The sequence below is a fragment of the Dasypus novemcinctus genome, chromosome 11 (assembly GCF_030445035.2).
Source record: "Dasypus novemcinctus isolate mDasNov1 chromosome 11, mDasNov1.1.hap2, whole genome shotgun sequence".
In the NCBI taxonomy this organism is placed as follows: Eukaryota; Metazoa; Chordata; class Mammalia; order Cingulata; family Dasypodidae; genus Dasypus; species Dasypus novemcinctus.
Genome location: NC_080683.1, coordinates 43,047,944 through 43,074,459, shown reverse-complemented (window position 1 = coordinate 43,074,459; position 26,516 = coordinate 43,047,944). Strand labels below are relative to the sequence as shown.

Here is a 26,516-nt window from a genome sequence, read left to right as displayed (position 1 = left end):
GGGAGTTTCATTCACATCTAGTTTGAGGGAAAACTAATGGGCTAAAAAAATACTTCCGATTTTAAAATGTGCACTAAGAGATGACTAAAGAAGTGTAGAGCAGGATAATAATAATACATTTAAGTCTTCTTTACTCTTGGCACGGTTTCTAGAATTTAAAAAAAGGTGTTTTGACAAATGCTATCTTGGTTGAATCTCACAGCTCCCTGTGAGTTAGGCAGAGCCAGCGATTTTGTCCTTTTCGAGTTAGTCATTAAGAGATTTGCTCAAGGTCATACCAGAACCTGGATCTTTAGGCAAAACATATTCTTGAGGTCCATGCTATTCCTGAAGCTAATGTAAAACCTCCTGGTGAGTTTCAATGGAGAAAGCTAAGTAGTAATACAAGCTTGTTTTCCTTATTTGATCTGCCTCTTTCTCCAGGTGCCCTCTCCTTGCCCCTTCTGTTCATTGGAAAGATCATTCTTAAAAAAAAAAAAAAAAGAAAGAAAAAGGAAACCCAATATAATTTATGTAGAAGGACAATGTCACGAGTACACAAATTTTTAAATGCAAACTTTATTTCCAGAAGAAATAAACTTGACAGCTATAAGAAGTACTAACTGTACTTTTATTTTAAAACAAGCAAATGTGTTACTAAATATTGTTTACATAATGGTGTATTCCAATTCCAAGGAAGAGTTCAATAAAGTTTACAAACCCATATGAACAGTAACAAACGAATAAGCCTCTTTCAAAACAAATAAATAATTACGGAGTGCCTATTATTTGCAAGGTACTGTGATTAAGAGCTAGAGTTGTTTATAATAGGTGCCTTTAATCAAATAAGTTATCATATACAAATGTTTTCTTCTATTCAGCAATTTCCCTTAACTTCCACTGAAGATAGTTCATATGACTATTATAGAAATAACAATAAAGATGACTGGCATAAAAAATTCTCATCTCTTCACTTTTTAATGTAATTTTCTTTCTGATTAACAAAAAATCGACAGTGCCCATGGCCATCTGTGTTTTCGAGTAGCACAGAAACTAACCTCTTCTAGACACTTGGCACTGTCGCAAATTTATTAAAAGCATAAATGATCAGGACATCGGATGCACCGACCCAAGCCCGGTTGGTCACAGGGTTTTCAAAACATTGTTCTTAAGGAGAGGCCTTGACTTGAACAGTTAATAAAGATACCACCCAGAGAGTGCTACAACGCGTTTGTGCAGCTTTCTTTCATATGCAAACTTTCTCCAGAAAAAGGATTTAAATCCCTCCAGGGGTGGCATTTAGGTTATATACAAAAGTAGTGTATCCCGTTCTCACATTTTCGTCAACTTTTTATAGTACAGTAATTTAAGCATCGGACCTTCAACAGAGTCTCACTTAGTGACACAGCTCGGGCGAGACTTAACTTGCTCTGGGGGCCAGGATTGGGTTCCCGCCCCGCGGGCTCTGCTAGTTTCTAAAGCATCAGGGCGGGTGTGTTGCCGGAGTCACGTTCTATTGGCTAACCTCTCGGGGACCGGCCGGGCGTTCCGACATTTGATTGGACGGAACTGCCTTCTGTAGCCCGAGTTCATTGGGGGTTCTGGGAAGAAGGCGGGGCGTTGGAGTCAGGAGGCGGGGCGAGTTCCCCAGGATTCCTGACCGAGTGCGCTTGGTCACCGAGCTGGGCGCCGGGCGCCCGACCCGAGCTGAACTAGCGGCCGCAGAGGGAGGCTGGGAGGGAGGTAGTGAGGGAGAGACCCGAAGCGGATGGCGTCCCGGAGGGGAATGCGGGGCCGGCGCTGGTCGTCGGCCGCGTCTCCTAGGGCCGGTCCCGGTTATCCTCCGGTGGTGGCCGCTTCGAGACAGCATCTGTCAACGCTCCTTCTCCTCGGGCCCGGCTGGGCTCCGCCGCCGGCGGCCGGCGAGACGCGGGACCCAGAGTGGCGATCCCATCAGCTGTCAGGCAAACGGCGAGGCGGCTCGAGGGCGGCGAGAGACACACAAAGAACACGGTGAGCGGCGGGAGAGGGGGCGGCAGATTCGGGACCACAACTCCTCGCCGCGCCCGCTCGCGCCGCCGCTGCCCGGAGTGCGTCTGAGGCGGCGCAGACAATGCGGCCGGCCTCCGGCCCCGCGCCGCGCGCCTCACAGTGCCGGGCGCCCGCGCTCCCCGGCCCCAACTTGGCCCTGCCCGGCGCGCCCGCCCCCTCCCGGCCCACCCCAGCCCGGCCCCCGCCCGGAGAAAGGGCGCCCCCTCACTCCTGCGGCGGGGGAAGGAAGTCGGTCCGCGGCCAACGAGCCGGGCAACTTGCGAGCCTGAAAAAGTTTGCGGCGCTTGGCGGGGTGGCGCGGCGCGGCCCGCCCCTCGCGTCCGCGGTCACCGCCGGTGACTTTCTCGACTCGTCGTCGGCTGGGCCCGCGCCGCGGGCTGGGCCGCAGTCCGTCCTAGGGCACCCGCGCCCCGGGCCGAGGGTGAGTCGGTTTGGGTCGCTATGGTCTCACGCAGTTTGGGGTCCCTGGGTTTCGGGAAGAATGCGTGGAGCGAGAGCTTGAATACTTTTGGAGCAGGCGGGGAGAGCAAATGAAAGTGCGGTGGCTTGGGAGGCGCTGACATGCCCCTGACTCGTGAACCGAAGCGGTAAAACCCTTCAGGGGCCGACGCGTCCGAGGCCCCTTGCCAGGTAGGGTGGAAAGATTTAGAAGGTCGCGGACCAGCCCTGCCTGTAACTGGTTCTGCTTGACCTTGGACAAGTGATTTAAACATTTATCTCTTGGATGATACTTGGATTTAGAGCTAAATGAATCTATATGGTGTTCCAGTTTTTTAAAACACGTCTTTCGGTTTGAGATTTTTATTTGGCCTCGACGCCACGCACAAGTTATGAAGTGGTAGAGCAGGGTGTATTTATGGCGCCTCTGTTCACCTCTTAGCCTACTCTGGAATAACTTTGAGTGTGATGCTTTAAAGTATTGATATTTGAAGGTTTTCTGCAGTGAAAAATAAGTTATCTGTCCCTTGCTTAACTCTACTTAAAAGTGGTCCACTTTTTTGCACAGTTTGGAGTCCTAGGGGCCAGAACCAGGACAGAGACAGAGAACCAAGCCTGAGAGTGAAATGGCAGGTGTCCCCAGTAATCCCATCCAAACCCATTTTAGGAGAACTATGCTTGGGAGAGTAAACAAGGCAGGTGATTTTATTTTGTTGTCTGTATCGTTTCTTTCTCCTGAAAACTTTTGTGTTTGTGTAGGGGGAAGGAAAATGGGTTCCTTAAAGAAGACATCTTATGTTCAGAGTAAATCTTAAACTAATGTAAATCTTCCTTACAGAAGCAGTAACCCGTAATGAGTACATCTTGTTCTTATTTTAATGAAGGATTGAAAATAGCTGCTGTGTTCAGTATCATTGATGCCAAGACAGCTCACTTACATGTTCTTCTTTGTTAGGAGGTGTTAACGGCATGTAAAATTTTGATAAATAATTAATGTTAAAGGTTTGATTTGGCAATGATATTGAAATATTTTCATTACAGGTTATGTTGCAATACAATGGAATGTTAACTCTTAGTTATAATAACTTGCATTTTTCCATGAAAATTGAAAGCAGACATTTTCCAACCAAAATTCTCTCAAATATTAAATGTATACTTTGTTAGTTGTGGTGTTTCCAAAATGATAGTCTTCCACTTTTCTCACTGTTGGTAAGAATGCCTTCTAGGTGTCAGGTGCTCCAGTGGACACTCTAGTTTATCTTTCACGTATTTTCTCCTCATGGAGTTTACAGTAACGAAAGTTGATTTGTTAAAAATGCAAGTGCATAAATATAGATACTCAAATATTTTCTAAGAATAAAATATCTAGTGCTCAGATAGAAATAATTAAAAATCCATCTTGCTAATCCTGAAAGGGTATTACTATTATGCTTTAGTGGAAAGAAAGAAGGTAATGAAAAAGAAAGAGGTGGGACAACTGAGCTTAATTCCAGTATCTAGCCTGAAAGTTTGTAGATTGAGCTAGCACACAGATTTGGAAAGTGACCAAGATGCTTCATAGGGTTTCCAAGGGAAAGATAACAATATTGATTTAACATAGTATGTTTTATTATCTAGTTTTCTTTGAACAACATGAACCTTTGAAAAGGTAAGCTTATTAAATAATCAGTAGCTGTTTGCATTGTGATTGAATGTCTAATTAAATGGCCTAATCATAACCATAATATTTCATTTGTGTGCTGTCTGATTTTTAAACACATTTTTAAAGGTAGCATGAAATAAACAATTTAGTTATATGAAGGAAAGTGCATCTTCTGAAATCAACACAATCTGTAGTGGGAAAAAAGATCTTCAATCTTACACCTAATGTAAATTAAGCACTGGAAATAACAGCCTTACCAGGAAGGTCTTCATTCTAGACAAGCACTTCATTCTTATCCTATGCAGAGTGGATCATGCATGAGATATACTGTCAATTTGTTGGCAACAGGAGAATAATAAGGCCTCAACATTTGTCAGTGTGGAAACTTCTGAGAAGCCCAGTGGCCTTATGACAAAGTGACCAGTCAGCCTAGAATTGATATTTGAACAACAAACTGTCTTTGTAGAATATGCATTCTGCTTGTCACTTTGTAGAATATGTGTTTACATATTCTACAGGTTTGCTGGTCTGACAATCTTAGAGTCAGAGCAGTGTATCTCAGAATCTGGTCCTTAGATCACCTCTATCAGAACAACCTGGAATATTTGCAAAATTTCAGACTCTTAGACACTTCCCACATTTACAGAATCAGAAGCTGTGAGCAGAGCCTAGAATCTGCATTAACAAGCTTCTCCCAAGTGAGATTTAATCATACTAAATATTGAGAATTAGTGTTAGAGTTTTCTTGTAATGGCAAGTGTTACTTGCTTCTAGGAATATTAAAACAAAAGCAAAATCACAGATGCTCACTGTTCTGAGCCTTTTCTGTACAGTTAGAGACATGGTGACCTCATCTCTTAGTAGGGTCCTGTTGCCAGGAATCCCCTCATGAACCACCTTTACAGGGAAACCAAGACAGTATAAGAATTAAAGGTTGCTTTGGGACACAAGGCCTAAGAGATCACAGTCACAGATCCCTCCAAAAATGGAATATTCCAATAGTCCTCCACAGTTTATTGGTGATATGTGGAAGCAGCAATCCCAGCAATCCCTCCTTTAAGGTGGTGAGACAGGGTTTCAAGCAAATAATCAGCAATGGACCCCAAACAATGGAAGTCCTGAGGGAAAACAGAGCAAGAATGCTGGATGGGGAGCTTTCCCCTTAATACCTTCAGTACTCAAATCTGGCGATTTTCAGTCCTAAAGCTGTTAATTTGGCAGGCAAGTTTGTGACTGATCCCAGGCCCCTCTACCTTTCATTGTCAAAACTTTCATTTAGAAACCCATATAAGGGATCCTGTAACTTCTGTATTTGTAAAATCCCTGACATTTAAGTCATGATTTTAATGTTTATTGAAAAAGAAGGGAAGATTTTGGAAGAGAGGTTTAAAGCATAGACTGAGGCGTCAGCCAGATCTGATTCAAGTCCTAGTTCTGACATTTGCTGTTGAGGTGACCTTGAGCTGCATCCTTGGCCCTATAAGCTTCAGCTTCCTTATTTGAAAAATAAGGATAATAGCACCTGCCTAACAGCAGTTGTCTTTAGGATTATGTAAGATTATAAATCAAAACACCATCAGATAATAGTTATCACACAGGATATACTCAATATATGGATGTGGGAGCTTTTTAATTTATTATGGTAGGTTTATTTATTATTAGCTCTGGAGAGTTGCTGCAGAAGAGAAAAAGAGGAAGATAACAATGCAGGAGTAGTTCTGGATACAGTGGAGGGTTAGTACTAAATGACAACTGTGTAGTGGGGGAGCAGGACAGAAGGATGCAGACTGTAGTGCCAGCTAATAATTTGGGTTTTGTTATTTATCGCCTTAGCTCAGGTGCTGTCTCCTACCTTCCTCCCTTTTTGTACCACCATATTTAGCACTTAATTATATACTTTATTGACCCACTTTGAGAAACACTGCCCAGGTGGTCTGTCTCAAGTTTTAACCCTTTTTGAATTTTAGTATTGGTGATCCTTGACCTTCAGGGGCTTAGATATGGCAGCTCTCTCTTTCCTTGGGATCTAGTTTTCAGAAATGTTGAAGGGAAGAGATTTCTGTCTCTGATCCAATAGGAATAGATCCCGAATTCAGTGTCAATTCTGGCTTTTTCAGAGAAGTATATGCCTCCAAGCCATGATGACATGTCAGAGAAGCCCCTGCCACCAGATTTTTAAGGTTCCCTTTACTTTTTAGAGCTGTACTTTTCAAAGTACTTTCTCCCCATCAGCTCATTTGTTCTTACAACAGTCCTGTAAGGTATTATTAATACTATCTGACAGACTCCTACAGGACATCTCACATCATTTTTTTCCTCTCCATTCTTTCTTGCAAACTTACTGCTAGACTAGTCTTTGTTTTCATAAATAGTATTAGTTTTCTAAAATCAAAATCATTTAATTTCTCAAATTGAACCTCTTCTGCCTGGCATTTAAGGTGGCCACAAACCAGGGTGCCATCCTATACTATATAATGTCTCTCCATATTTTGTTGAGGAACATGGTGGACTTGCTTATCACATGCATCAGCCCACGATGCTTCCCTCATTAGTAATGCTTTCTTTCCAACCACCCAAATTCTTTTCATTCTTCAAATTCAGATTCCTTTCTGGAGCCTTCCCAGATCATTGATACCTTAAGAATCCTACTCTCCCCACAGCTCTGTAGCCAATTGTAGCCCATTCTTAAAGTCCTAATGAAGAAAAAAGTATATAATAGATTTGATATTGTGTAGAAAACACTGAAACATGAGAATTTCAAATATGTGACTTCTACTAAGGAGCTATGTGAGCCAGGCCAGATTGATCTACATTTCTGATTCTGTTTCCTGATCTGTGAATGGAGAGGATTGGTCCAGATGATCTTAACAGCCCCTTCTCATTCTGAGATTTGGGATAACTTGGCCTGGCGCTTTTATTGAGTGGAATGGATGGAAATGTCTGGAGTGGGCATTCAGTAGCTTCAGGACTTTTTCTACCTAGAGATTTCTAAAGTTAAACTTGACTATTTTCAAATGCCGTCTACCTTTTCTGGCAAGCTTTTTAACCACAAGAGTTCAGGAAAGGGTATTGGGGTTGAAGTAGGTAGCAGAACAGTATGTATTAGGGATAGGAAAGCATTATCCTTGTGGATGATTTCCTATGGTAGAATAAATAAGGTGGATAAACCTTAGCCTTGGCATTTCTAATTTATTTTACATTTCCTCTACAGTAAATAATGCATAAATAACAGGTATATTTTCTTTTTAACCATTTAATTACTTGGAAAACAGCATGGTAAAAATTGTAGGGTAGGCACTATTTGACTTTCCATAGTAATCTGGTGACATGTGAGTCTGCATATGTATGGATTTATATCACATGCACATTACAGAAATTAAGAAGGGCACCCCTGAGTTATGAGGTGCTATTATAAACTGAACAGACTTAAGAAGAATATCTCTTTAAAGTGTGTTGACATTTAATTGACCTTTGAAAGTTCATTCTGTTAATCATACTCAAAGTTCTGAAGCTATGGTTGACTGCTTTGATGTTTTTACATTTAGTCATGCTTAGCATATAAATTCTTCAGCATAATTACTACTTATTTAGCAAGAGTTTCCTTTCTTCTATAAAAGGAGAGTTGTGTTTGTATTTTTGCATCTTTTTTTCTTTTTACTTTGCTTCTGGCTGGATAAAGTTAGAGTTTTGAATTGAAATACTTTCCTGTCATTAGTTGTTATGGGGTGTGGCTTCTTGATATACAAGTAATGGAGATTTCTTGCTTAGATGAAGTGCAATTTTCTTCCTGCAGACGTTAGAACTTTTCAAGGTACAATGTTAAAAGTCCAGACAGGCATAACACTTCAAAACTGTGTTTCTTTTCTTTTAACATAATAAGCTTCAGAAAATCTCTTAATTCCATTTCTATAGGTAGTTTTTGTGCTAATACTTATTAAACAAGTATTCAAAGATGTATTTTTATAACATTCTAATTATATTCCTTGAATTACTGAGTGGAATTTTATTTTATTGTAAACTATATGTTTGTAAAAAAGAGTTACTATAGTTATTTATTAACATTTTATTACTAGCACCTAGAAAACAACTACTGAAATGTTTTAAACTTTCTGGTTCTTTTTACCATGTGTAATTAGTCTGTGAGAGTGATTTTTAATATGGTTAGTTATCTCACAGATTATTTTATTTGATATTTCTGAAGACCATGGAAAAGTAGCTAAAGTTTTTGCTAAATTTTGATAGAAAAATAAAAACATAATTATCAATTTTTGGTAATTTATCTTTGAGACTAACTTATTTTTTAAGCATTTTTACTTTAAAAACAGTTTTTGAATAGGGAAGATAAAGTTGATATCAGAGTTTTTAAATTTTCATTAGCTGATTTTACGCTTTCCAAATATGTAGCTTCATAATCAAAATACATTCTGCTCCATTTATAAGTTTTGATGTCATTCTCGCATTTACTAATTTGTACATTACAAATATGATAGTCCCATTGTCATGAAGCTGACCTTAATTTCTCACCGTCTTCTCATCTTTAATATTGTCCTGTTTTTCCTCTATACTTTTCTTTCATTTCAACTTAAAACTGTCCTTTTTCTTATTAAAGTCTCACTCCAAATGAAAATAAATCCTTTTCTCTTAGTTCAAACATTTAACTTCAAACCCTGTCTTTTTTAGAATATACACAATGAAACTTCTTTAAAAATACTATTTAAATAATACCTATTTAAATAATAAGAATGAAAATGACTGAATTGCTGAGTAGTCACATAGAGGATTTCAAGACTAAAGGTGAACTCTCATGTTTCTATTTTTTAAACTGTAGTTTCAGCAGGTAAATAGATTTATTTCTTCCTTAATAAGTGTGTGTCTCAGTATCAGGTCAAAAGTGGTTAGATACAGAACTTTTAAAATAAAGTCTGTTTCTTAGGTGATCTCTCTTGATTCTTAGTAATTCTACTCAACTGATGACACATATTAACAAAATCAATAGATTCTCTCTTCTTTTCTATTTGAAGTTGTTTTGCCACCATAAAGAGCTTTCTATCATTTGAATCTAAATGTCCACAGATGGTTTATTTTACTTAGTAAATCCTTATATCACCCTTTTGTGTGCCAGACACTTTTCTAAACTTTACAAATATTAATTTATTTAATCCTTTTAACTCTGTAGTTGTAGTTATTTTTATTTTGCAGTTGAGAAAACTAAGATCCAGAGTAGGTCTTAAGTGGGGGAGAATGGTAAGTGTAGGCAGAGTGGATAATTTAAGAGCAATCCTGAGAAGCAATAGAAAGATGTGGACAAGTTTTAGGAGGATAAGTCTATGCAGAAAGGATCAAAGGCTTAGTTGGGCCCAGTCTTACTCGTGGTGTTTCCTATTTAGCATGGTGAGGTAACCAGTGATTGTGATTGTGATGCTTATAGGACTGCATGAACTTTTATTCCTTACCTCCTCCTAGCATTCCTTGGCCCACTCAAGGTGCCTCTGGAGCACTTAGCTGCTCTCTCCAGCTGGACGCTTGGGTTTTGCAAATACCAGTGGAGATTTTTTTTTTTGGCCAGCCTGAAACCAAGCCCACATCATTCCATTTCATTGCCTTTCTTTTTGTATTACTTTGAAAATATTATTCAACAATATTTATCTGTCTGTTGTATGAGACTTGATGTCAAACAATGGGATTAAAGGACAAAGCTATCTTTTCTATTGAAATTGGGGACAGAAAAATGGGAGAACAACTGAAAGAAAATATGTAGAAAGGAGTGAGACATCATAGAAAAGGAGAGAGACACTGAGCGGGGGAAAGACATGAAAAAATGAAAGGAAGAGATTACTGATTTGCTTCACATCCATCCTCCTCTCCAACTTCACCATGCCAGAGGCAATTTCACTCTCTTTTTGCCTGACGTGTGGTTCACCAGGGAGTTGTATGTTATATGAGTGGAAAATTTCTCCCTTTTGCATTTTGAGACTTGGGTGCGCTGCTTTGAGATGCCACTGGTATCTAAATAATGTTTGTTTATACTGGCTGTTTTTCACTGTAGTCTTTGTGGATGGGGCTTGTAATACAAACAATACTGTTAGCAGAACTGTAGGTACTGGATTGCTATGTTTATTTTATTAGTTACAAAACTGCTAGAGTCCTAGACCTTCTGAATGCTTGTAGAAGAAAATACCAGAGGCAAGCTTAGGAAGAGTTTTAGAAAGACAGAAAAAAAAAAAAAAAAAGCTTTGGAATGCCAACCAGTATGGTAGATTTTTTTCTAAATTAATGTTTCCAAAAAATCTAAATTAGGATAGTTCGTTCATAAGTGAGTTGATTTAGATGAGAATGAGTATAAAGTACTCTTTACTAATACATATTTTAAATGAAATAAAAATATAACACTGTTTCATAGAATGTAAAACTGAAGTTAAGCATAATTTCTTTAGGAAATTTAGGAGTTTTTGGACACTGCTTAAATAATCTCTAATGACTTTTTTTGGTCAGATCATAGGTCTGAAAATAATGCTGATTTATGATTGTATTTCAACAGAATAATTGAAGTTGTGCTGCTCCCAGAAAAATCCAAGATTACATTATCAGTCTTATTAAACATTCTAATAAGTCTGTCTTTTAATCCTGCTTTCCACATAAGAAGGTAAATTATCTATTAACATTTACATAAAAGACTCAATTTAAATAACAAAATATTTAGCTAATCTAATCGGGAAAATGTTGATTTCAAGAAATTAATTTATTTTTAAAATATTTGTTAATTTCCCACATAGAGGGGCATGGTCTTACCAGGTTTGGTTAGATTCCCAACAGTGAAACAAGTAAGATTCTTTTCTTGATCATTTCATAGCTATATAACATGCTGTTCAAACATTTAAGGAATGACTAATAAATTACTCATAAAGACCAGAACAGGGAAAAGAGAACTTTTCTTTCTCATTTGTTCTTATTTAACTTATCCGTTATTTTTTCCGCTTTTCCATCCTTTCCTATAGTCATGGGAATTTTTATTTTCCTCTACTGTTCTCCTCTTTGTGCATCCTAAATTATCACCCCACCACATTTTTTTGGAATTTGGCAGAAATGGAAGCTCATTTAGAAGCTAACAAAAAACTGCTCCATGCTTTCTCAGGTTTTTTTTTTCTCCTGAGAGGCAAGCAGAGCAAACCAGAAGTTGGTGGATGTCACTGTTGCTGCTGTGGCTTCCCCACTGAATTGACTTGAGCTTTTATACCTCCACTCTTAATGCTTAAATGTACAAATGAAATTAGGGGTCAATCATTCTGTACTCCCATCATCATCTATCCCCAGTGGTTCAAAATTTTGCATCTGCTATGAGTACATATTAATTACGTGAATACTGTAGGATGAAACCATAACATGGGTTTTTAAATAACTATTTTAGTTGGAGTATAGTTTTTGTCTTGAGTTTTCAGTTAATAATATTTCACTGAAAATCCTTACATCAGCAACTAAGCTGCTGATTGATCAAAACAGTATAATTCAAACATTAACTTGGAGTTAAACTCTACTGAAATTGCTTTTGATTTTGAAGTGTAGTGAGCTATTTTAAGGTAAGTTGCCTGTCTTCTTCTACATGGAATGGTGTAGAAGTCTTGCAACCTGATTTAGAAGTTGAACTCTGAATAAGAATTTATTTGGCCCTGTTCTCTGTGTGGTTTGTCACTGTTTGCCACAGTTACAAGGTATAGGAGCTGTTCTTTCTTTTGCTCCTTACAACCCAATTCCCATGCCAGACAGTATTGGAGACAATTAAGTTCTACAGAAAACTTCATAAGTCAGTCCTAACTACTGTGTCTGCAAATATATTCTCAAAGTATTTTCTAGTCTTGCTATTTTTAAAAACGTGTGGGTGTGGGAAGTGATAGTGAATGAAGTCAGGGTAATTGGTAGTTCTTTGTATTAAAAAAATTCGGGGTAGTTAAGAGAAAAGGTTATCTTCTTCTGTTTCCATGATTTGTGTATGTATAATTTAAAAAATTCATCCAACCCTACCTGACTCCAGTTCTCACCCCTCCCTCAAATTCAAGCAATGAAGAATTACAGTTATAAGACTTTATAGCTGGAAGGAATTCAGAGACAATCTGATTAACCCTCTTATTACAATTGAGGAAATTGATGTCCAGTGAGGTCAATTGTGATCACATAACTAGTTTAAAAGCCCAAATGACATTTTAGGAGTTTGTTTATATGCATAGACATTGTCTGTTTAATCTGCCCTAACATGCTTATTATCAGAAGGTAATAAGGAAAAATAGCTAGCCCACACATGGTACTTTCTCATACATATTTAGACACTTCTCAGGAGAGCTTTGGGAGGTATAGTTATTATAGTTTTGGTTTGTAGAGAAAATAGGCTTAGCAAGGAGAAGAGACTCCATGTCAGCTATCTGCCTAAAGGGGTTAGTATTCTGCGTCTGCCCACGGTGGCGGAAGCATTGGCTAGGCTCAAGACAGTTTTTGTAGACCACAGGATAGGGAATCATATCTTCATATTATGGCTGTGGTTCTGTACTTGGACTAATCATTAACTTTTGTCTCTATTTCATCACATTTGTAAGAGAAAATAAAGAGTACTTTATAAAGAGCCATGTGCTCTTAAACTCTTAAAAAGAAATGTTCTTGATAACTATAAATTCGATGTGTTTTAAGAATCTCCTTACCAGCATTTAAAAATTCAGCCAGTATATACTGGGTTCTTACTATATGCAAGGCTCATTATGGGGTGCTCAGTGGATGAAAGTGATGGAGGCAGAATCACAGACTTTAGGGAAGAGGTTTATGCCGCATTTTCTCCTTATAAAGATTTCTGCAGGTAGAGAACTGTTCTTGAGAATGAAATGTTATTTGCATTCCCCTTGAGCTATGAAAGAGAGTAATTCTTCTGTTTGTAGTGGGGCATTTTCCCCAAATATTTATATTAAAGTAGTCATGTTAAATACAATATGTAAATTCAAAAAAGTAGAAAGAAACAAATAACCATAGCTCCATGACCCAAACACAACTGTATATTTCTTAGTCTTCATTTTCTTGTATGCATGTTTTCTGAATTTTTGTAACATTGTATCATACATAAAGCTTTTTCTTTGGCTTTTCTTTAACTTGATGGGAAATCTGTTGTTATTTTATGTCACTGCATAGCTTTGTTAGCATGTTATAAAAATTACATAATTTCAGAATGGGTCAAATGCTAAGTGAGCCAGTATCTGGCTTTAGCCCCCTGTGATTATTATCGATGTTATTTTACACAAAACAATTAATGACTCTAACCTTAATGATTACTAACAAATGCTTTCCAAATAAAAAAATAAAATAATGAACTGAGTAGTGGATTATTTTCTAATATTTCCTTAAAAACGTAACAGTCATTTAACTAGCTTTAAATATTGCTAGAAATATGTACAGTTGACCTAAATTATAAATGGATATTTTTAATTGTGTACTTCGTAAACAAGAAATATTTTAAAATGCAATTTTCTTATAGAAATGCATTCCTCTAAAATAATTTCTCATTACTCTGAAGGTATGGTATTAATCATGTTGAAATTTTACTGTTCAGAGAATTTAATAGCATTGATTTAAAATCACATAATAACTATGTGATTATTCCAATGGAATTCATCTTAAATTTACTTAATATCCTCTTAGAAGTACAGTTTTATATTTCAGCAGGTCTGGGAGGATATTTCTAAGTGCGGTGTTTTTTTGTGAGTTGTTGGATGGAGAAGGAGTCGTTAAGAAGGGAAGAGTTGAATCAGTGAGGTGGTGTGAGGGATGCAGCCTGGGAAATGCTGACAGTGATGTGCCTGAGGGAAGGGAGGAAGATGGGGTGGGAGGAGTAGATGGAAAGTCCCTTATTAGCCTGGAGGCTGGGATGCCTTGGCCCTCTGGAATCCCCCTCCCTAGCAAGAATGCCAACCAAAGTAGGAAAGGAGGGACTTCTGGCAGATAGGGGAGTAGGATGATAACAATCCAAATACTCTCTAAGCTTTGAGGGCTCCTGTATGGGGAACCCTAGCCTAGACTGTAAATCAGTATTATCTTAAAGGAGAGTTTGGGAAACTGAGTGAGTGACTGAGTTAATTTTCTCACTAAAAATCATCTGATTATTTGTTTTGACTCTTTAAAGTTTTTTATTTGTTCATTTTATATGTCTAATTTGTAATGAAAACACTTATTAGTCGTCATTAACTATCTCATATTTATTCAACCCACTATCCCAACCCCACAAGTGATTCAGAAGAGCTTATGATAAGCAAAACATCATAATAGGAAAGTGAGTGATGAATGTGATTTCAATTCAAGCTTCAGTGTCTTCATCTGTATGGTGGTGATGATTGTAACTCCTTCATATTTCTGTGGAAGTGATTAAGTGAGATTACATATGTATTACTTGGCATATATAGTAAATAATCAGTTTGTGTTAGTTTCAGATGAAGGCTATAAACCGGAATACACTTTATTTAGCTTAATTATCAATTTTTGTAAATTACCATTGTATTTTAGGGAATGTTAATTGAACAAAAATATATTCATTTTAGAGTAGAAGATATTTTATACTTTATAATTCTGTAAGCTCTTTGCTATCTAAGATAATACTTTTCATCCTAGAATTTGAGTTTTGTAAATGTCTGTGTGCACACAATCCATGGGAAATTGTTTCCAGTAAATTCCTGCAACCTTCATTCATTTTCAAGAGGCAATAGTCAGGTAGGTTAGTATTTCTAATAATTACAACAACAACAACAGCAAAAAATGCGAGGGAAAGTTTATCATCATTGTCTTTAGCAAGACATATAACAAGTACTAAGAAGTCTTTGAATTAGGCTAAAAACAGTGTGGGCTATTAAATGTAAACGAATGATAGGAATTAATGAAGATTAATTTTAAAGGAGAGGATGCCAGGCAAAATTTTATTTGTACATTTAGGTCAGTTCTCTGTATGCTTCAGTAAAAGGAAGCAGTGACCACTGTGTTTTTGGCAAGTCTGTTTTCTGAAGGAACAGGGTAGGGATCAAACACAAGTACTATTGGTACTCCTGTCCTGGACCTAGATCTGGAGAGAAAAGGTGAGTGGAAAAATGCAAGCCTGATCACTGGACTCTGTGCAAACATGAAACACTCCCTTCCAAGAGTGCCACTACAAACATTCAGAGGCCAAAGGGAGAAGGGGTAAGATGGAAATTGGGAAAATTCCTAGTAATAGGTAGATAGGTAGATACATAGGTAGGAGATAGGTAGGGAGATAGATAGATAGACAGACAGATAGATAGATAGATAGATAGATAGATAGATAGATAGAGTAAAATGGTGATAACATCTACCACCCATTGATATGTGTCTAAAATATTTCTGTTCAAAAGTATAGCTGATTAATTTAAAGACTGATATCTCTTAAAATATCAGAGAACTGGGTGTGTGAATGTAGGGAGGTGCGAAGGCTTAGGTGGCTGTAATATTTTAAGCTGTTCTGAATTAAAATATACCTTAGGAAAATGCATGATTATAGAGTTAATAAAAGGGTTCAAGACTGAATGATTGGAGTAGCTAAGAAAAATTTTAAAACTTTATCTGGGGCTGGTCCTAGACTCTCCATCACCAGAAAGAATTAATCTTTTAAACAGTTGAAACAAAAGCTGATGTGGAGAAGATAGTAAAACTTTACCAGGGTGTAGATATCTAGAACTGTGGCTTTGGGTGGAGGTACTTCTATGGACCCTACTTAACAAGACTAAAACAGACTGGATTCCTATGGTTTTGAACTACTTTGTAGTTTTCTATGAGCAGTTCTGAGGTTATATAAGACAAATTAGGGGCTGATGTATTGGACACAATTATATCTTATTCTACCATATATTTTTTTAAAGATGATACTTATTTAATGCTGGTGACTTTATAGTGAAGGAAAACTCACTGGGTCTTCCATGAAATTATGGAATTATTATTTTCTTTTTTATCATATGTATAAAAAACATGCATAATATGAAATTTTACTTTAAGAATAAACATTTTCAGGAAAGACCTCTCCAAACAATGTCAAGTTGCATTTTTTAAAAATTAGAGTTGTGAGCTTACAAAACAATCATACATTGCATACAGAATTATCATTTATCACCCCACCACCACCACCTTACATTTTTGTGGAACGTTTGTTACAAATTATGAAAAAACATCATCAAAGTGTTACTGCTAACTGTAGTCCATAGCTTACATTTGGTATATTTTTCCCATAAACTTGCCATATTTGTTTTTAAGTCATTTTTGAATTGATCTCAGGTACTGGCCAGATCTTTTATTTAGTTCCATCTTTGTAGATCAGTGATTCCATCCAAGAAGTTAAGATAGAATTATGTGATAGATTTTTCAAAAATACTCTTATCCAGCACCCTTGTCTATCTGCTGAATAAGAATCACAGAGTTGATAGAAGCCAATACAGATATGTCCAGTAGAAAAAGCTGTCCAGATAACTCTTTTGTCATCTTCTCACTTTGCAAATCTGTTTCAAATGGAAATCTAAACTGATCAATAACCAGAAAACAAGCAAATTGTTTAAACAACTAAATATCATATCACTGAATCTCACTTAAATTGGCAAAAAATGTTCAGCATCTTACTGTAATAAACCTGCTTTAACTTTCATGTAGATTTCATACAGCTCCTGTCTTGTTAAAAAAGAAGCCCAAATATACAGGCAATAAAATATTGATGCGATAAAAATGCCCTTTCATTTATGAACTCTTGTAACTTAGATCCTATGGCCTTTAGTGCTTTGTAGAATTTCTTTTAATTTTTATTCATAGAATTGTAGACAAAAGTCTGGATTTTCAAAGTAATGCTAAGGTTTAATATCCTGTCCATGTTCACTGAATTATTTGTTAGTGCCGAATTATTTGAGGTTGTTTACTTAATATGTACTAGTCATTCACCATTTTTCATTTTAATTTAAAGTTATTATTTAAAAGTAGTAAGATTCCAAGGCAAGTAGGAGACCTGTCACTTTGAGAAAAATTTATGGGAGTAAAAATATTTTCTTTTTGTAAACAGTTACTGCTACACAATGTCATCACAGGGTGTAAGACTTGGTGGGGACATGTTAATTATCTGTTTTAATTAAAGAATACCCTTCCTGTCTGTCGGTGGCTAATTTAAAAGAAGTGGATGTCTTGGTGAAAGGTTTGCAAGATTGGTAGCCTTAGCTGAGTTTGGTGGATTGACTCACATTCTAGTCAGCAATTGTATATGAATGCCAAGTACTAAGAATTTCTGGAATGTAGAATTGCACAGCACTGATAAAGTTTGCTTTGTTCCTCTATGTGACTTGACCCATTGAGAAAATGTGGTTCCCTAGGAAGTTTTAATAGTTCAAAGTCTTAGTTTAATAAAGAAAAAGGCCCCAACATAATTCAGCTTGCTTTCACCTGCTGCCTCAAAGATTAACTTTCTTAACCTTAGCAGGATAGAGTTACCCTTTGCTTTGAAAAAGTAATTTATGAAGCTCTTCTCATTTGTTAGTCTCAGTAAACTTGCCGCTGTTTGTGTGGATTTTGTTTTTGTTTTGGGTTTGGTATTGCAAACTACTAAGACTTCTGCAATTTGAGAACCTTATGGTAACTTCATCTAAAAACAAATCTCAGGGAAAGGCACACCCACATTTCTGTATCAACTCCATCTTTCACTGGACTTGGAAGAGTTTTGAATTACTTCAGGAAAGTAATGACTGATAGAGCTTAATCTTCAATTTTCCTCATTTATTTTCATAAGAGAATGGAAGTTGAATTCAAAACATTCAAATTTGGAGTGAATGTGCGTCACTGTGTTGTGAGTGATTTTTTTTTTCCAGTGGGAAACTTTGATCCACAAACTGATATATGCCTAACATATACCCTGTTCCTTTCTACCTTTCTTCTGAATGTTTCTTTTTCAAAAACCAGCCAACTGAATAGGTCTTCTTTGGGAGCAGATTTCAGAGCAAAATTGATCCGTAAAAAAGACATGTAAGTCTGTCTTTTGGAGGGGGAGGCGGAGTGGAGCAGAGGGTGGGGGCAGAGTTTTTAACTTTTAAAACAGACTTTTTGTATTTTCATTGTAATGCAAGTTCATTTAAATATAGTAATTTAATGTTAAATGTGCTCTTTATGTAGTTAAGGTAATTTAGTTTCTATATTTGGTGACTTTTGCTCAAAGAAGGATTTTAATTATGTAGTGCATGCTGGAGTCATATTAAGTAACTTGGCCATTTGCCTGTTTGTTTCTTGTGGCCAACAGTAATGGATGAAAGCCATTTATGTATGTTGTCTTTCACCTCTTAGTTTATCACACACAATTTTATAGTAACTTGGTAGATGATTAATAAACATCCATGTAGCTTTTTGTTTGTTTTGAATTTGAGACATTTTTTAGAATATTTCCGGGTGCAAATGAGGCTTTACTCATTTACGGAATTGTTGCTTGTACATCTTAGAAACACCTGCTTGGGACCTTTTTTTAGGTTGACTAAACAGAAAGCTGAAGAAGGTGTATTGCTGTTGACAGTGAGCGACTGTAAACATCCTCGACTGGAAGCTGTGAAGCTGCAGATGGGCTTTCAGTCGGATGTTTGCAGCTGCCTACTGCCTCAGACTTCAAGGAGCTACTTCAGGAGCAATTAACTTGTTTACTAAAACCGAATACCTCTCTTTCTCTTTGATAGGTTTTTACAAAGCTTGGGTGAAAATAGTATGAATTAAATAACTTTTAACTATTTCTGTACATTTGCAGAACACTTCAGCAGAGTAGGAAGGACATATTCTGTGTTTGTACAGGATTTCCAATATTAAAGAAAGGAAAGGTAATCCTGAAAGAAGTGAGGATATGTAGTGTTTTTGTTGAGGAAAAAAAGAAAAACGTTTATAGGGGAATATTTCACAAATCACTATAAAAAGCAATTTGTTTTAGCCCGTTTATATTTATCTGTAATTTCAAATTTTTAGAGCCACTCGCTAATAATTTAATTATTAAAATCTAAATAAACTGAATTATTTGAAAGGGAGAAAAAAAGTAAAGGCCATGCAATATTTTTCGTTAATGTGGATATTTAAGCTTCTGTTTCCTATTTAATACCTATTCGTGTCAATAAGAGGAGAGATTGCATGATCATACCACTATTTAAAATGTTGCTTAAATGCTAGTCGGACCTTCTAAGAGCTTGCATGGAGAGAGATATGTATAGAAATACCTTTAAGTCTTTCTCATTCATAAATTCATAAAGGAAAAAACTGTCACGATGGGGCCGGGGAAGTTACTAGCTGTCCTGAAGCTCAGGGGGTGGGAGAGGTGAGGGGTTCCCTCTGCCAGGCACTGGGGTCTGGCAGTGAGAATGTGGCCTGTGTTAATTGTTGAACTTAAAACATTTAGGGAAAATAACTCAGCTGTGTCCCAGGGAACTTAAACTATATATTCTAGGTAAATGACTGTAGGGTTGGAGAAATGAGAAAAGTTTTCCTTATTTTTGACCTCCACTTTCTTTAGATTCTTCTCCCTGTGTTATTTCACATCCTTTTCATGGTCTTATTGCCCTTTAAGTTTTCCATTTTCCATTTCTATTTAGTAATTTCTTTCATGTAAGTAATATGTATTTGGAACATTTTAATTTGTTAAGATAACGTTCTTAAAAATTTTTTAACTAACAGATATACACTTCCATAAAATACTCTGAGGAGTTTAGAAATTAATACCTATTTTTTTTATTGTGTTGTACCACACACTACCATAGTAACAATCTAAAATACTATTTTAAAGTAATATCAATTGTATGATATTTATACACACTATAATATGGAATAAGATCTGGATGCAATTTTGTTTTATTTTACCAGAAAATCCAAATTTTAAAAATTTACAATATTGCATTTCTAAAATTACATAGACAAAGTTACCATGCACCTAAGAAAGATAAATTAATATTTAACATAAGTAGAAACTCTATTGCTAATTGCTCTCATGGGGTTTTGTTCTTAATATAACTTTTTAAATTTCATATTAATATCATCATAATATGTATGAACTGGAACATAAAATTCTTGAAATGGACTTTAAGACAGTTACTGAGAATATAACACTGTCTAAATGTGTGCTAGAAAAATGTAACCTAAGTGTTGCTATAAGTTTGTAATGTTAAAAAAAAAATTGTGCCATGCTGCATTATCATCACACCCCCTCTATATTTAGTTTTTTATTTATGATTTGCCAAAATAAAATTTGGCACATCCTTGAAAGGGATATTTCTAAAGGAAGTTTTAGAAGTTCTGAAAGTGGCAGTGATGATTCTTTTTTTAAAATGATATTTATTTTTCCTGACCTTAAAATTTTGATTTGAACTTGTATTCCATTTTGTAGTGATATTATCTGTAAATATTACAGATGTGAAATATTTCTTCACCGAGAATAACTAAAACCAGGGGCAAGCATCTTGTAACCTGTGAAATCTATTACTACCCAAATAGATTGCTGTCAAAATTACTTTGTTTTCTTTCACTAAAATTTAACTAAATATTACTATTGGGGGAATAAAACTTTCCTGAGTGGTGTAAGTTAATGGTGTCTTAGTCACACTGATTTGAAGTTGGCAGTTGTTTTTCTCTATCAGAAGAGTAACAGGAAGTTATTATTTATTTTTTAAATGATTTACTGAAATTTTAAGGATGGTTCTTAGTGAATCATCTTAGCAGTGTCACTAAAATAATGGGGAAGACTTTCTTAGTGTGGTACTAAATCAGAACAAGTATTCTAAAGAGATATGGGAGGTACGTTTGATGGTGTGTACTGTGGTTGACTACTGCCAAGCAGATATAGAACTAAGCTGTTAAATAATTTAAGAGATTGGGTTTTTATTATTGTTTTTCCTTTTCAGTTTTACTCCTCTTATTGGCAAAAGCCCAGTAAGTAAAATTTAAAAAATATAATCCTCTGAATGTTATTATTAGAAATAATATTCAATGAATTAAATGTTTTTAATAGGCTTCCTCAGTTGTTATGCCCAGACAAATCTCTCTTACTAATATTCACTTTTTAAATAGTCAGTGTGAATGTGGCTGGCAAGTCAGTGTTCCCAAGTGATACCTAAACTGTCTTTCCTAATTTGTACATCTGATGACTGTCTAAATTGATGCAGTACTTTGAGAGAGGAGGCTTTTAATAAGAGGAGGCTTTTTAATATGTACTAAAACAAAGTAGATTTAGGATTCATTTATGTAATTACTATATGTGAATTTACTGCCCTCACAGACTCAGTGTCCTGCATGGTGAAGGAAATCAATGAACTCCACTAGGTACTTTAAAAACTCTCGGTAAAATCAGTATATCTCCATAGCTCCTATTCCAAAAGTTATACCATGAAATATCTTATTAGAAAGTGTGTTAGACAGTATAAAATGTTAAACAGAGTGATAATGTGTCATCAGCTTCTTAATCTCAGTGCACTTCTGTGTAGTGAATAACTACCATTTCTGAATTATGGACTTGATGGTTTTTATCTAAAGAGTTAAACCCTCAAAAAGAGCAAATGCTTATAACAAGAGTCTATAAATGAAGGAAATTTTATGTAAATGCTAAAGAAATGCAGGCAGTTAAATATGTAAATAAATGTCTCAATGCCATAAAACAGCAGCACTTGCTACTGTGATTCCTGAAGTCCATAGAAATATATTCATTTGCAGAATGCATGATGTTAACACAGTAGAAACATTGTTGTCCTGTTCAAACTGAAGATTTGTTTGCACTGAATGCAACTATACTGAAATGACTCAGAGAATTGGTCCAAGTTGTCAATTCAGTTATACAACATTAAGTATTTGTATTTTGTACATAATAGATCTAAGCACATGTTAAGGAAGTGATTTTTCTAAATTCCTTATAATCTTTAAACTATGGGTTGCCCATCTAGAAAATGTACTTTTCAAACATTTGTTCTTTTTTCATATACTTTCAATGGTGGCTTTCTCGGCCATATCAAGTATGTAGTTGTCATTCTCTAATTCTCATTCTACTCTTCTACCCTAGTAAATCTGCATTGTACTTAAAAAAGTCCTGATAGCAGGTTTTCAATAACAAATTAGGAAATTTGTGTATTGCTTATCCATAGGAAGAATAATGATCAGCGATATTCTGAACCAATTATTTAATCCCTCTCCACTTTAGCTTTAGTTTCTAGGCTGACTGTAGTGACTTCTTGTAACTTGTTCCTAAATCTCCGAGTAATTAAGCCAAATCATCTTGAATTATTAGAAATTCTAAAAATTGAAGTAATTTTTAAAGTATAAATTCAACTTATCAAAATTTTCCATTCTTTTTGCATAGAATAGAATTTATTCAGGTTCTTGGTACAAATTTAATTTTTAGTCTTCACTTATTCCTATCTGTCCATGCTATGGATCCTTCTTTGTACCTGAAACAGGAATCACGAGATGCAAACCTTGTAAAATTAAAGCATTCCAAGCAGAGGAAATAGCAAGTGCAAATAAACAGAAGTTGGGTCTAACAAATAACAAAATATTCTTTGAACAGACATCTCTCCAGAGATGATATTCAAATGGCCAGAAAGCATATGAAAAGATGCTCAACATCATTAACTATTGGGGAAATGCAAATCAAAGCCAAAATGAGATACCATGTCATATCCTTTAGAATAGCTGCTATTAAAAATCACAAAGTACCAAGTGTTGGAGAGGATGCCGAAAAATAGGAACACTCATTCATTGTTTGTGGAAATGTAAATGGTACAGCTACTGTGGAACACTGGTAATTCCTCAGAAAGCTAAGTATAAAACTATACTTAGTTTTGGCAATCCCACTACTTGGTATATACCTGAAAGAATTGAAAGCAGGGACTTAGACAGATATTTTCACTCCAATGTTCATAGTGGCATTATTCACAATTCCAAAAAATGGAAATGACCCAAGCGCCCATCAACCAATGAATGGATGTGGTATATACATACGATGGAATATTATTTTTGTTTTTAGTTTTTAATGTTACATTAAAAAATTATGAGGTCACCATATACCCCCTATCTCCCTCACCTCACTCCTCCCCCCATAACAACAACTTTCTCCATCATCATGAGACATTCATTGCACTTGGTGAATACATCTCTGAGCACCACTGCACTTCATGGTCAGTGGTCCACACCATAGCCCACACTCTCCCACAGTCCACCCAGTAGGACAATGGAATATTATTAAGCCTTAAAAAGGAATGAACTCCTGATACATGTGAAAACATAGATGAATCTGGAAGAGACCATGTTGAGTGAAATAAGCCATACACAAAAGGACAAATATTGTATGATCTCATAGATTTTAAACAATGGAATAAGCAAGCTTACAGAGTCTAAATCTAGAGTATAGGTTACCAGATGATGGGGTAGGGATAGGGAATGAGAATTATGACTTAAAATGTACAGAATTCCTATTTGGAGTAACGGAAATGTTTTGGTCAAGGACAGTTGATGGTAGCACAACATTTTGAACTCAACAGCACCTGAAATATACATCTGAAGATTAAAAGGGGAAATGTTAGATTGTATATATAGTAACAGAATAAAAAAATTTTTAGACCTATGGAACTGCACTACACAGTGAACCCTAAGTTAAACCATGGACTTTAATTAATTGTATGATTATAAAAATGTGCTGTCATCAATTGTAACAAGTGTTCCATACCAATGCAAGGTAGTGGTGGTGGGTGTTATATAAGAATCCTGTATTTTATGCATGATTATTATTATCAAACCCACAACTTCTCTAATAAAAGTATGAAGTATTCTGGCACAGAGTGAACAAGACGGCATCATAGAAGTAAGCAAGGTTGGACAATGGAGGGCTTTGGAGGTCATTGTAATGAGTTTAAATTTTACTAGTAGATATTAGATTGATATCTAGTATTATGCCATGTTCTTTGAATTTTCAGTTTAGTTTAATTAAAATGACAGTCATAGTGACTGACTCCACCAGAATGTAAATAACAATTTAAAAAAGAGAATTACAGTGCATTTCAATGAGTATCGAATGCCTACTTGTATAAAGAATATTGAGTTTTAGAACCTGAAGACTTGATCCCTATGGTTGCTAATGAGAATAATGGCAGGATGAGATGATGCTATGTGGACCAGACACCCAGGATTACCTAAATTTTACCTGAGACCAACCACCTGTTCTTTAAGGAAGTCCCAAGTACATGCTGAGAAGAATCAAAGCAGATCATGTTACTCCAAGTCCAATATAAAATGTTAATGAACCAAGTTGCACTACACAATCATTTATTTCACCCTCCTTTAGCCCAGAGCCCCATATTGGGAAGTTCTGTCTATGAGAGATCTTGAAAAATAGAGAGTATCTGAAAAGATGAAGGAGAAATCAAAATAGGGGACTAGTTCCAGAGCACACCTTACCACTTACTCTTGGGAGGTAGGAACATTCACAAGGAAGAATATCCATGTGGGAGAAAGACCATGTCCATGTTTTCTTGAACCTTTAGCTGAACCAAATGACCAAGATGTAAACCTGACCCATCATAGCAGCACTCCTCTTTGTGTTTGTATTAGGGTGGGTGGGATGGGGAAGAGGTAGAAAGGCAAAGGAGGATGCTGTTTATACACCTATGTTCCCCTAAATGCCATATTTGCTGTGGCAGTTTGAGTTTATTTTATGAATCCCAAAAAGAGGAATATTATGTTTGTAAACTAATCTATACTTCTGAGTATAATATCCTTTGTGTTATCCTTTGTGTTAAATTCGGCTGAGGGGCCTTTGATTAGATTACTGGACAAGATCAGCTTAGGGCTTTTGATTCGACTACACCAGCAAGGCATAACTGAAGTTGAGTCTTTGACCCTTTGCTGGGTCTGATAGAAACACAGAAAAAGATTCAGGCATACAAGAAAATGACAGCTTTGCCATTTTTGAACCTGCCATGTTACAGAAAAAGAGATGCTCAAACAGCTGAAGCCCCCAGGGAGAAATGAGCCATTTACCAGATAACTTACAGCTGAACTTTGGAAGAGAGCAAAAACAGCTGAGAATGGTATAGGAGGCCCAGAAAGAAACAAGCCCTAGGCCAGGAGAGAGGACTACAGGGTTACTTAAGTATGAATCCCCTAGTCTGGGCCCATGGAGAAGCTCAATAGGAAAGGGTGAGCCTGGAGGGGAAGGCTGAAACCTGGGCAGAGACCAGTAGCCATCTTGCTTCAACACTTGAAAACATGCCAGGATCAATAGTAGCTGACTTGTGAGAAAGCATCTGATGGTCCTTCAGTTTGGATTTTTCATCGTCTTGGAAGTGTAAGCTTTTTTGCCCCAAATAAATCCCCTTTTTAAAAGCCAACAGATTTTGGTACTTGGCACTGACAATGCTCTGGCAAACTAAAACACTTTCCCTCAAGTAATTTTCACTGAGGTGGAGCAGTAAAGGAATAATGGCGCATGATGTCCTCAGTAGTGGTGGTAATAACGAAATACAGGCTGACATTTGCTGTGTGTGTGTTATGTCCCTGGCACTGTTCTGGGTGCTTTACTGTATTAACACACAATTTAATCCTCACAATAACCCTAGGAGAGAATGTGCTATCATTTTACAAATGAGGAAACTGAGGCACAGAAAGGCTAAGCAGCTTGCTCAAGGTTACTCAGTAAGTGGCAGAGAACCTAAAGTAAAGAATAAAAAGTACTGAAGATCGCATAAGAAAGAAAATTCAATCCAAGCTGGAAGAATTGTGGAAGACTTCATGGGAGAGGTGGCACTTGAGCTATCCTTTCATCAGGTTGAGAAAAAGTACAGGTATGTTTGGAGTCATATGATTGGAGTATAGGAGGTAAAGGAGAACATGTGCCTGGAGAGGTTACCTGTGCCAGTCACATTACTGTCTGGACCCTCAGCAGCTAACAAGCCTGAAAGCAAGCAATACAGTCAGAAACTGTGCTGGAATATTTGGAGGTTTTGAAAATGTGCAAAAATATCTAAGCTTATGGCAAGCTACACTTTTAAATAGTGTGAATTATAGGCTAAAGTCATTATGCAAACATGTTTTGTTTCCCTTGAAAGCTGAAAAACAAGGGACTGCTCTCGCATCTGTAAATAGGCTGCTATCTGTTTTTCTTCCTTTCTATAGTTGTAAAGAATCATTCAAGCCAGTGTCCTTAATGAGCTTCAGCAGCTGTTAAATGAAATTATATAGTCTGTTCAACTAGGGCTCTCTAATGCTGCCATTGTCTCCTGGCTGTCTTGGTGTCTTCTCTAGCACCAGGATACTTCTAAGTTACAATGGCCCAACTTGTTTTTAGTCCAGGAGATTCTGAGGTCTGGGTCAGACTGTGTCTGCAAAGAGAGAGGCTGTTCTGGCAAAGATAACT

At 36.5% G+C, this 26,516-nt stretch overlaps 1 protein-coding gene across 1 annotated transcript in view; it reads left to right on the top strand.

The window, feature by feature from the left end:
* Positions 1-2,033: 2,033 nt before the first annotated feature.
* Positions 2,034-26,516, top strand: part of LOC111761755 (putative uncharacterized protein encoded by LINC00472) — a 72,268-nt gene continuing 47,785 nt past the window's right edge. The window contains exon 1 of the mRNA XM_071218545.1: positions 2,034-2,452. Coding sequence (XP_071074646.1) covers positions 2,093-2,452 — 360 coding nt within the window. The 5' untranslated portion in view covers positions 2,034-2,092. The remainder of the gene's footprint in view (positions 2,453-26,516) is intronic.